Source organism: Schistocerca piceifrons, chromosome 2, assembly GCF_021461385.2.
Source record: "Schistocerca piceifrons isolate TAMUIC-IGC-003096 chromosome 2, iqSchPice1.1, whole genome shotgun sequence".
In the NCBI taxonomy this organism is placed as follows: domain Eukaryota; kingdom Metazoa; phylum Arthropoda; class Insecta; order Orthoptera; family Acrididae; genus Schistocerca; species Schistocerca piceifrons.
In genome coordinates this window covers 694213250-694226419 of record NC_060139.1, presented here as the reverse complement: position 1 = coordinate 694226419, position 13170 = coordinate 694213250, and the positions used below count along the sequence as shown (strand labels likewise).

At 45.5% G+C, this 13170-nt stretch overlaps 1 protein-coding gene and 1 non-coding gene across 2 annotated transcripts in view; both read left to right on the top strand.

Moving 5' to 3' along the window:
* Positions 1-13170, top strand: part of LOC124775754 (schwannomin-interacting protein 1 homolog) — an 810951-nt gene that overhangs the window by 296229 nt on the left and 501552 nt on the right. Inside the window, exon 4 of the mRNA XM_047250583.1 lies at positions 2223-2404. Within this exon, the coding sequence (XP_047106539.1) occupies positions 2223-2404 (182 nt within the window). The remainder of the gene's footprint in view (positions 1-2222; positions 2405-13170) is intronic.
* On the top strand, positions 4832-4906 carry Trnat-ugu. Its single transcript has one exon. It is a non-coding gene; the product is annotated as a tRNA-Thr (tRNA).

Here is a 13170-nt window from a genome sequence, read left to right as displayed (position 1 = left end):
TCAGAAAAGGTCTGAAATAACGTGTAAAGTTCTTGGAAATCATGAGTGCTTTTATTCTCAAACACTGGACGAATATGGTCTGTGGAATTTGCACACCGTAAGTTAGGATGCCTCAAGACGTATAGATTGTTTCTGACTTCAGTATCTGACTTACTGTGTTAAGGCTTTGACGTAAGATTATACGAGGGGGAGTTGGAAAATAAGTTTCCCCTGTCGACTGTGGTCAGAGTTGGATGTGAAAGGAAAAAAAGAGAGAATGAGACATTAAAGATAAGACATATCTTTCCTTTTCAACATAATTTCCAAGTACATTGAGACATTTGTCACACCGCTTTATAAGCTTCAAAAGCCTTCGTGAAAAAAATCAGGGCATTGCACACGGAAGAAGCGTTGAACGGCTTGTTTGACGTCAGCATTGCTGCCAAAGCACCTTCCGCCGAGAGTCTTCTTAAGCAGGAAACACATGGAAGTCACTTGTGAGTTCGCTCATGTCCGATTCCAAGTTCTGGCGCTACTCCATCGATGGTGATACGCCGGTTCGCTTTAATCATATCATCCACCTTCCTGAAATTTGCATCTGTAGTGGCCGTGCGCGTCCGTCAAGGTCTCGGCATGTCCTGCACTTGCTGACGTCCATCACTGAATTGCTGGCAACATCTCCGCACCGTTTGCCTCGACATCACACCTGACCCATACATCTCAACAAGACGGTAATGAACTTCTGTGCCTGATACTCCACCTGCCCATTCATAGCAGATAACAGCTCTCACTTCCGCCTTTGACCACGACTCCAAAACGCACCTTCTCTCCACAGCTCCGGGAAAAGACTGAGCGGCTGGCCTCCGCTTTGCGCAGGCACTGCGACAGCGCCATCTGCTTGATCGCCGTCGACCTCTACACAATGGTGTATCAGTGTCTTGCACGTGCGCGTTCACCTGACGTGTCGTCTTTCGCCCATATCACACAACTCTGCCCACAGTCGACACGGGAACCTTATTTTCCAACTAGTTCCTAAATATTAGATATTGGTAGCATTTTAACTTTTTAATTACATGAAATACTGAAACTAATATTTTTGCTGTCCCTAAAAGCACACAGTTAGGCAGTCTGCAACTGGGACTGGGCGACGGTTTTAGCCGTTTGGGAATATGGATATTTATAAGGCAAAGTCTATAGATGTGACTACTGAAATAACAGTTGTAAATATGACTGCTTTTCCATTCGTTGCACAGTCTCCAGCTCCTGCAGTTAAGTTCAAAAATGGTTCAAATGGCTCTGAACACTATGGGACTCAACTTCTGAGGTCATTAGTCCCCTTGATCTTAGAACTAGTTAAACCTAACTAAACTAAGGACATCACACACATCCATGCCCGAGGCAGGATTCGAACCTGCGACCGTAGCGGTCTCGCGGTGCAGTTAAGTATCCTGCACTTTCGTGTTGGGAAAATCGCATAATTAAGTCTGTGATGGAAGTAAACGAGGCTGTACTACCAACGGTGAACTACGATAAAATACACGGAACTGTCGGTCTTGCCATTTATACTAATTAATATAATTTTAAGGATAAACATTGTTTACTTCGAAGAAACGCTGACACTTAACTGACTTTGTATCGATTTGTAGCGTAAGCGCAAAGGGCGTGCGGCTACGGTAGATTGTTATTAATTGTTACGTTTTTCTCCTTGGAAGAGAGCAGCTCCTGATTCAAGGCTTCACTTGACGTAAATGGACAGCGATTCACAAGACGATCTCCTCGCCAATAAAAAAAAAAAAAATCGTTGCTCACTTGAAAGCAGGGTACAAAATTGGAGATTTCTTTTTGAGAGTGAATTAACAGCTGTCGGTGACAGCATTAGTCGTCGATCCTCCGCATAACTTTTAGCATTTCGCCGCCGTCTTCTGGCCTTACAGCCTCATTACAGACAACAGCATCGTCCACGAAAAGCCACACGGAACTTCCGACGTCCCAATCAAGAGGAATTCCAATTTTTTTATCTTTTTTCACTTTGTTGGACTTTCGCGGTATCTTTAACCTTTCATTTTCACTGTAAGGAATTGAAAATTCGTCATTCGCGTGGTTAACAGCAGTTGCACCAAATATATAAACTGACCGAAATCCGTGAAATCGCAAAGTCCGCAACATGGCATTGTTTCTACAACGGTGTAATACGTCATCAGTTAGGACGAAACGTTTAAAATAAATTGTGCTGTATGTTTCAGTAACGGCACACAATGGGCAAGCAACTACGAGGAGACGACGCAGACCATTGTGAAGCACAGCAACAACTTCAACAACAACTGCAACAACAACATCAGCGTGCGCCCGCGGTCCAGCCACAGCATCGCCAGCTCAGAGTTCATGTCCGAGTCCTCTCCAGATGACAGCATAGGCGACTACGAGGGTGAGCTCAGCGGCGAAGCGCGCGCAAGCTTGCGAAACTCGCTTGTTTATAGTTATCGTCGGCGGCAGCCGTGAGAATTTGCGAGCATTATAAGGAAGACAAAGGGGCGGAGGGATGTCAAGGGGGTGAGCGACTGTGGGAGGGAGGAGGAGGGGGGGGGGAGATACGGGATAACAAGTGACAATACTGATACGCATATTGTTAACACTGGTGTGCAAAACGCAAAGACGAAACAACTTTCGCATGATGTGTCACCGCCAAGGAACAACTGCAACATTATAAGTACAGAAAGTAACTGAAAGAAATACGCAATGAGACGAAGAGAAACTACAGTTTTATGCAAAGGCAATAATTACACTGATACCACCGCCATTAATGATGGTCCCCTGGACATTACAAAAGGCGAGACATGTTACTTAATAGGGTATATGATCACCATGCTCCCATGCTGGCCACAACGTTGGCAAAGAATTCTTGAAGTTGGGTGTCCCATTTCTCCTCCAGCGTAGCTGACAAACGTCTGGGTGGTCGTTGGTGCATATGGTCGTGTTGCAATACTCTCTTCAATGCTTTCCACACGTACTCGATGGTAATTTAAATTGGGGGCACGGGCGGGTCAGTCGATTCACCGAATATCTTCTCCCCTGAAAAGACACACGCGGAGATGGTGTACAGTGTCACAATAACTTTGACAGATGAGTGTACCATGTTCAGATTCAAATGGGTCAAATGGCTCTGAGCACTATGAGACTCAACTTCTGAGGTCATCAGTCCCCTAGAACTTAGAACTACTTAAACCTAACTAACCTAAGGACATCACACACATCCAGGCCCGAGGCAGGATTCGAACCTGCGACGGTAGCGGTCGCGCATTTCCAGACTGTAGCGCCTAGAACCGCTCGGCCACCCTGGCCGGCCATGTTCAGATTTTCGCACGTCCGCACACCATGTAACATAACACCTCTCACTCCGCAACAACTGGACCATCAACACGATCATGTTCCACAACGTTCCAGGGTGCAATACGAGGATACGTCTAATATTACCGAAGATGATCGGTTTGGTTGTTCATGTGCTATGGTGCGGGGGCGAAATAAGAGTACTGACCTCCAAATCTCTGAAACAGTGCACTCACCGGTCAACTGTGTGTCACTATACACCTTCTTCGTGTGTGTCTTGTCAGGGGCGCACTCATCCCTGAGTTCATTTTCGTGGATGAAAAAGCACAACTCTTGGGAACGCGAGGATATTCGATGAATGTACTGTCCTGCCTGCTCCCTCGACTTAAGCCCCATCGATCAGGTGTGGGTTGCGTTGGGGAGACGTAGTGCTGCACACCCACATTCATCGACGACCATCCAGTCATTCTCAAAAGCACTGGTGGAGAAATGGGACCCCACCACAAGAATCCTTTACCGGCGTTGCGGCCAGCATGGGTGCACGTTATAGAGCATTCATTCCAGTCCGTAGTGATGATAAACAACTATCTCCCGATCTTTGTAATGTCCAGGAGATCATGCTGGATCGTCGTGACCGCAATGTAATTATTGTCTTTGAATAAAAGTGTCATTTCAGTTCGCCTCATTACGCATTTCTTTCAGTTATTTTGTGTACTGTACTGTATCAGTTCTTTCTATGTATGGTCCAAGTTTCATCGAGCTATGTTATTTGGCAGTGACAAAGGGAGGAGAATTCTCAATTATATTTTAGTGAGTAGCAGAGTGGAGAGTACTTTGAGTGTATGCTTCACTGTAAACCATAAAATATCCAAAAGGTAACCATCTCAACACACGACTTTGTTGCCGGAACATACACTGATGACCTAGAACATTATGTACTTATAGGGATATAGTGTCTGTTCTTTCGGGCATGTCAGAAAGAACAGACATCATTGATGGCCTGCAGCCGTCTAGAACTAAACTAGAATAATGTATTAATACCTTCAGCTGCCGACGGGCGTTGATATATATCAACGGGGACAGGTGAAAATGTGTGCCCCGACCGGGATCTCCTGGTTACATGGCACACGCTCTATCCATCTGAGCCTTCGAGGGCACAGAGGGTAGTGCGACTGCAGGGACTATCTCGCGCACGCCTCCCGCGAGACCTACATTCTCACCTTAAATGCCACACACTACACTCATAGTGTCCCTAACCAACACACTCATTACTCGTCATGTCCGAAAGAACAGACACCATATCCATATAAGTATATAGTTCTGGCAATACCAGCCATGACCTTCTTCTTCTGTGCGAAAGCTCACATATTACCCGAACTCTTACGGAAATTGGTAGGAATGTCTTCCACGAGTAATGAGTGTGTTGGGTAGGGACACTATGAATGTAGTGTGTGGACATATAAGGTGAGATTGTGGGTCACGCGGGAGGCGTGCGCGAGATAGTCATTGCAGTCGCTCTATCTTCTGTGTCCTCGGTGGCTCAGATGGATAGAGCGTCTGCCATGTAAGCAGGAGATCCCGGGTTCGAGTCCCGGTCGGGATACACGTTTTCACCTGTCCCCGTTGATACATATCAACGCCCGTCAGCAGCTGAAGGTATTAATCCATAATTCTAATCTAGAACATTATGATCAGATACCACCGCCACATTGAACGCCACCTAAAGGCGTTTCGGGCACGTGGTGAGATAAGAAAGGCATATAAGTGGAGCAGAAACGAATGGTAAGCTGAAGATTTTGCATCCGTGGGGATCCACAGCCTCTAAGTGGTTACTAAAAGAATACATTGTCTGTTGTAGGCTGTATTGTGCTTTGTTAAAATGAACACGATATGTAATACATGACACAGCAAATGTGCTTGATAACGGCTCGCGCCCGAAATTAGCTAACTGCACGATTTCAATAAAGCACAATACAGCCTACAACAGGCAATGTATTTTTTTATTGAATTGGAAATTTCGTAACGATGATACGGATCGCAAATGGGGGAAATCCACTGGTAGAAGCGACTTTGACACAGCTGATTGTTGTCATCCGGTGCCTGGTAAGGACGAACGGATTCCAAATTTTTGACTGAACATCGTGATGTAAGTCCTCCATTGTATCCTCTCAAAAATGCGATGATCTAATTCGTTATGTATTGAGTCAATTCATTTTCTTTCCGTCTGAAAATAGCGGTACGACAACTACACTTCACCGCTTTTGTTTTTGTTTCTTTCTTTGCTTCTAGGTTCGTGGTCGCAACTCCGTTCTCAAACACCCATTCTTGTTAAAATCAACCAAGCTGTCAAGCTGCAGCCTAGCACCACCACTGTCCCTTGGCAGCGTCGACAACATGCGGTAGCTGCATGTCTTGCGCGTTCAGGCAGACAATGGCGACTTTTCCTGTCTCACCTCTCCAGGCAGCTCTAGACTATGTCTTCCATCCTCCCCGTCCCTTCTCTCTCCCCTCCCCGTCCCTTCCCTCTCCCCTCTCCTTGTCGACACATTACAAATACTTCTTATAAATGTTTCAACGGGACGCTTTCCCATTCTTATTCGACATTACGTTTTGTGAGGAGTATCATAAAGTTTTATTTATCATCAGGGGAAAACTCCAGGTGTGTCCATGACAACTGGCGTTACTCCATCTCTCGATATTCACTCTTCAGTGCGCCGCATCTTATCCAGCGATGGAGAACCAGGAAGTAGGAAGAAGTAATTGGGTGGCATGTCCGGATATTAGATGGATGAGGCAAAATTTGGTGGCCCAAAGAAGAAGCATGTTTAACTGTGACAGAACGAGCAGGGGCGTTGTAGTGGAACCAAAACAGCCCCTTTAACAGCTTCAAAATGGTTCATATGGCTCTGAGCACTAAGGGACTTAACATCTGAGGTCATCAGTCCCCTAGAACTTAGAACTACTTAAACCTAACTAACCTAACGACATCACACACATCCATGCCCGCGGCAGGATTCTAATATGCGACCGTAGCGGCCGCGCAATTCGAGACTGAAGCGCCTCAAACCGCTTGGCCACACCGGCCGGCCTGAACATCTTCCCTCGACGCTTGGTCTCGACAGCCAACCGTACCCTTGGCAGGAGATATTGGCAGCATGCTCCTGTGACAGTTTACCTCTTATGAGCATAATAAGTTAGCATCAAAACATGACAGCTCCAGAAAACACGCGGCATCACGTTGCCTGATGATGGTTTGCTTCCTCGCTGTTTTCCAGCGTGGTGTAACCACATGTTGCCACTACTTGATTTGCGTCTATTCCTAGAGTCTTAGTGATACAGCCAGCACTCCGTAGTTATTAAGTGCCAAAAGAAGACATCTCTATTGGCCAGACACAGCTGCAATACTTCCGCTATCGCCTCGGTTCCGCATTCTTTTGAAGTGATACGAGCAGCCGCGCAACCCAAAGGGCAGTGATGTCTGTCGTGTAAGATATTAAAACGGATCTGTGACTGTGCTGTATTTTTTCCACTGTAGTCTACATTTTGATACGTTGGTCTTCAAACATATCTTGTGCTTCCCGGTTCTTCGCAGAACTACGATCTCCTACATCGTTCATCATCATTCAAACTTGTTTGACCACAGAAGAAGCCTCAGTGCAGAAAACGAATCACCGCACGATACTCCACTTCATTAATGGGCTGCACCAGTTTTTTGTATTTCGGCGTGTATCAAACCTGCAGAAATGTGTTTGCAAAAAAATAAGCCTTTAATTACGTATGTTTAAACACTTATCTGCCGGCCGGAGTGCCCGAGCGGTTCTAGGTGCTACAATCTGGAACCGCGCGACAGCTGCGGTCGCAGGTTCGAATCCTGCCTCGGGCATGGATTTGTGTGATGTCCTTAGGTTGGTTACGTTTAAGTAGTTCTAAGTTCTAGGGGAGTGATGACCTCAGAAGTTAAGTCCCATAGTGCTCAGAGCCATTTGAACCATAAACACTTATCAATAAATGTTTTGCATCACCCCTTTATTTCGAAATTCATGGCACAAAAAGCAAAAATTGATTCTCAGGCATGCTTATGCACTGAGGTGATGATGATGATGATGTTTGGTTGTTGGGCGCTCTAACTGCGCGGTCATCAGCGCTCATATAAAGTCCCAATTCTTACATAGTTCTTTCTTTTCACAATCCAATCTTGACACTGTAACAATTAATGATGATGTTGAAATGATGAGGACAACACAATCACCCATTCCCCGGGTAGAGAAAATCCCCAACCCGGCCGGGAATCGAATCCGGGACCCGGCAACGCTAGCCACTAGACCACGAGCTGCGGACTCACGCACTGAGGTGACGCAAGTCGTGGGATAGCGTTATGCACATGTACAGATGGCAGCAGTATCGGTTACACAGGGTATAAAAGATTAGTCCTTGGCGGAGCTGTCATTTGTAGTCAGGCGATTCATGTGAAAACGTTTGCGATGTAATTATGGCAGCAGGACGGGAGTTAACAGACTTCGAAAGCGGAATGGTAGTTGGAACTAGACGCATGGGACATTCCATTTCGGAAATCGTTAGGGAATTCCATATTCCGAGATCGACAGTGTCAAGAGTGTGCTGAGAATAACAAATTTCAAGCATTTCCTCTGTTCATGAGCAACACAGCCTTCACTTAACGACCGAGAGTAACGGCGTTCGCGTAGAGTTGTCAGAGATAACAGACAAGCAACAGTGCCTGAAATAGCCGCAGAAATCAATGTGGAACGTACGACAAACGTATCTATCAGCACAGTGCGGCGAGCTTTGGCGTTAATAGGCAGTGGCAGCAGACGACCGAGGCGAGTGCCTTTGTTAACAGTACGAGATCATCTACAGCACCTCTCCTGGGCTCGTCACCATATCGGTTGGACTTTAGACAACTGGAAAACCGTGACCTAGTCAGAAAAGGTTTAATTTCAGTTAGTAAGAGCTGACTGGTAGGGTTCGAGTGTGGCGCAGTCCCCACAGAGCCATGGACCCAAGTCGTCAGCAGGGTCCTGTGCAAGCTGGTGATGGCCTGATAATGGTGTGGGCTGTGTTTACATGTAATGGGCTGAATCCTCTGGTCCTATTGAACCGATCATGACTGGAAATGGAAATGTTCGGCTACTTGGAGATCATTTGCAGCTATCCATAGACTTCATGTTTGTAAATAAAGATTTTTATGGATGACAAAGTGCCATGTCATTGGGCCACAATTGTTCGCGATTGATTTGAGGAACTATCTAGACAGTTCAGTAATTAAAACTTCCGGGCTAAGAGGCCGTGGTCCAATAGTAGAAATACTTCTCCCTGACGTTTCGTTGCTAGCTGCGGGCAACGAAACGTCAGGGAGAAGTATTTCTACTGTTGGACCACGGCCTCTTAGCCCGGAAGTTTTAATTACTGAAGACGCCAGCCGTGAAAGCCTACACGCAATGATTATCTGGACAGTTCGTAGAATGATTTGGGCACCCAGATCGCCCAATATTAGTCCCATCGAAAATTTATGGAACATAATCGAGAGGTCAGTTCGTGCAGAAAATCCTGCATCGGCAGCACTTTTGCAATTATGAATGGCTGTAGAGAGGCATTTGTGCAGGGAACTGTCAACGACTTGCTGAGTCCATGCCACATCGAGGTGCTGCCGGGCAAAACGAGGTCCGAAATGATATTAAGAGGTATCCAGTGATTCCTTTCACCTCAATGTATATTCATTTGCAATGCGTCCTCGTCACCAAATCAAGAAAACAAGCACTGTTTAGCGACAGAGTTGTCTGTTTCCCATTGGGGGATTTTCCACAGCACTCCTCAATACACGGTAGAACGTCCCCTCGCTAGGATGCAGGCCTGAATCAGTCGTGGCATGCCATCAATAAGATCATGGACCAAATTGTCGCATTCTCGATTACCATTATGCCTAAATCGTACAGAGAACGTGGTCGTTGTCGACGTCCGAAAACAGCTCGTTCCAGTCAATCCCACACATGTTCCACTGGGTTCGTGTCCTGGGAACAGGCAGGCCACTTCATTCTGATGATCTTGACATGCTTAAGGAACACGTTCGTGAAACCAGTAGTATGAGCGCGTGATTTATTATCCATCAAGATGAAATTGTCACCAAAATGTTGGTGATATGGCCTCACTATCGGTAGCAGACTATCGTCCGTGGGCAGTTAGTCCTCAACTACCACGAGAGATGTACAGTGACCGCATATAATACCACTTCGAAACGTCACTCCACCAAAACCTTATTGCACATGTGGGACACAGTGTTGGTCGCCTTCTACATTACCGGGTTCTCTCCAATCAAGCTTTCCGTCGTTAATCAGGGTACAAACAAATCCCAGTTTCGTCCGTAAACAACAACGAACGCCAGTCCTGAAACGTCCACTCTGCACGATTTCTTACGTCCGTAAAGAAGCCCATGCTGTTATGGTGTATGATGCGGTGCTCACCATGGTCACCACGAATGGAGATTCCCATCATACAGTCAAGAGTTTGAAGTGATACATCACTTCCTGTAGCCTCTTTGAACATCGAATCTAGTTCAGCACTATTCAGCCCACGGTTTCTTTGATCATCCTGTACACCTGTCAGACGTTGTGGCGTCCGAGTATTGTGGTTTGATTGCGTGTTGTACAATTTCAGCAAGATTACAATAAAACTAGTTACTTATTATCAATCTAGCATGAAGTTTTATTTAAACACTGCTTTTCCCGGCTAATGATCGTTGTTTTGTTAAAGAATCTCCACCTGGGAACGTGTAGCAATGTTGTTTGTCAAGCAGTCTAAATGGCATTAAGTTGCAGATCGTTTATCGAATTTAACATCACTGTTATTCGAGGTGGAAGCACTTTTCTTTAAGCAAAACGAACAGTTTTGTCACACAATGCTACATGCACTCAAAATTAAGATATTTTTCCTGTCAAAATATTTTATAAAAGTTGTTACGAAATAACCAGGCTTCATACATTAGCAGATAAGAATTTATATCGCGGAAGGAGCTATTTGCACTATATTTAAAGATTATTCACAATGTAAGTCGAATTTATTTCCTCAAAGTGAGTTCTGGGCCTCCAATACACAATTATTATCGCAATTACGACCAACAATATTTATGTCCGTATAGAAAATCAATTTAAAACTGCTGTTCCAATAGTTCACTAAGATGGTGGCTAACATTAGAAAATCACTTATCGATTCTGCTTCAGGCTCTGTTTTACTACTAACAAATAATATATATTAAATCTTTTTTGTACCTCCACTAAATGCATTAACATTTTAATCTATTTCTCAATGTTAATTGCTTATTATTCAGCATTTACCAATAAACTGTGCTGTACATCAATAGCGCTAATGGCTGCGCTTCTTTTGTAGGTGTATTAATTAACAACATAATACAGTTATCTATAGACCTCTGTGTTACGAGACATCAATCACGTCCTATCATTACAACAGTTCGAACAAGAAGAAGGATTATTCTAGAAGAATCACACATAACAAAAGATGAATATTATCATTTTCCAAGAGTATTGTCTGAGATATGATTTTCCCTGAAAATTAAATTATGTGACTGACAGTAATTATTAATTATTATTTTAGTATCGATGAAGTCCTTTTTTATTAACATCACGAGATTGTTCGCTCAAATTCCACATACAACGCTTTCGTAATTATTGTTCTGAATAAAATATAGTCGCGGATATTACAAAGTTCACGGCCTGTGTATTGTAAGTCCTCAACACAGCCAGTCAGCTGGAACCGATTCCATGTCCGTTCCTCATCATATCGGTTCCAGAGCACATGCCGAAGAACTCACTGTTGACGAGCCTTCTGTGCCTAACGTGATGATGCGGACTTGATCAGTGGTCGCAATGGTCGTTGAAGGATATTCACTCCACTGTTCCACCAGTGTTTCTAATGCGTCCCTACTGGTGGTTTAGTTACATATGAACTGCTGTAATCCATTCCATTGCGGTGTTCTACCGTAGTTGGCACTCATGGTAACTGTGTGTATGCTGAAAAACAACGTCACGAGTTTTGATGTTGCTGAGCAACAGTCAAACAATAACTTTTAAATGAACACACCGCCATTTGATTCCATTGTTGCTTGTTTAATGACGATCTAGGTTTCGGCCTTTTGTCACTTGAAAATGGCATAAAAGCCCGAAACCTGGGTAATAATTAAACAAACAACAATACAGTCAAATGACGGTGTGTTCATTAAAAAAAAAGGAAAAAAGTCGGGAATGACTTTTCGATCGGTACAGGAACAGTATCGTCTGAATATCCAAAGTGGCAATTAAAATTTTATGACAACCTTTCTTAATTATCTGGAATTCAAAGAGAGTTTTAACCACTGCTGTGAAAATATGGGATGGACTTCCACTTTTGCCTCCTTCTACCATAACCAACAGATTGTCTAATGCCATGTTCTCCGCCTACCTTTTTCGATCCGCTTATCCTACTCCACCCGCACACTCTAAACACTTATAAAATTGCCCTCTCTACTCTTCGATCTTGAACACCCCCTGGTATCTCTCCTGCTCACTGACCTTGGTACTCTGCCACGCCTCTACCACAACATCCCCCTAACACTACACCATCATACCCTTCTCTTCCTCACGCAGCTAAACTTCAATTGCCTTCCCTTACCCGACTATGAAATCCGCCCTATATACTCGCGTCCTAGAAGGTGCCTACCAACCTCCCCTTGTCAGGACCCCCTTACCCTCCACATCGTGAGTGTTGGTTTGGAACCGCATCGTTCTTCACTCTTCCCACATCCCTCCTTCTTGAATGCTACGTTCTCATGATGATCTTATCCCTGACACTCTACAATCACCCTTCACATCACTAATCTATGTACACTCCTGGAAATTGAAATAAGAACACCGTGAATTCATTGTCCCAGGAAGGGGAAACTTTATTGACACATTCCTGGGGTCAGATACATCACATGATCACACTGACAGAACCACAGGCACATAGACACAGGCAACAGAGCATGCACAATGTCGGCACTAGTACAGTGTATATCCACCTTTCGTAGTAATGCAGGCTGCTATTCTCCCATGGAGACGATCGTAGAGATGCTGGATGTAGTCCTGTGGAACGGCTTGCCATGCCATTTCCACCTGACGCCTCAGTTGGACCAGCGTTCGTGCTGGACGTGCAGACCGCGTGAGACGACGCTTCATCCAGTCCCAAACATGCTCAATGGGGGACAGATCCGGAGATCTTGCTGGCCAGGGTAGTTGACTTACACCTTCTAGAGCACGTTGGGTGGCACGGGATACATGCGGACGTGCATTGTTCTGTTGGAACAGCAAGTTCCCTTGCCGGTCTAGGAATGGTAGAACGATGGGTTCGATGACGGTTTGGATGTACCGTGCACTATTCAGTGTCCCCTCGACGATCACCAGTGGTGTACGGCCAGTGTAGGAGATCGCTCCCCACACCATGATGCCGGGTGTTGGCCCTGTGTGCCTCGGTCGTATGCAGTCCTGATTGTGGCGCTCACCTGCACGGCGCCAAACACGCATACGACCATCATTGGCACCAAGGCAGAAGCGACTCTCATCGCTGAAGACGACACGTCCCCATTCGTCCCTCGATTCACGCCTGTCGCGACACCACTGGAGGCGGGCTGCACGATGTTGGGGCGTGAGCGGAAGACGGCCTAACGGTGTGCGGGACCGTAGCCCAGCTTCATGGAGACGGTTGCGAATGGTCCTCGCCGATACCCCAGGAGCAACAGTGTCCCTAATTTGCTGGGAAGTGGCGGTGCGGTCCCCTACGGCACTGCGTAGGATCCTACGGTCTTGGCGTGCATCCGTGCGTCGC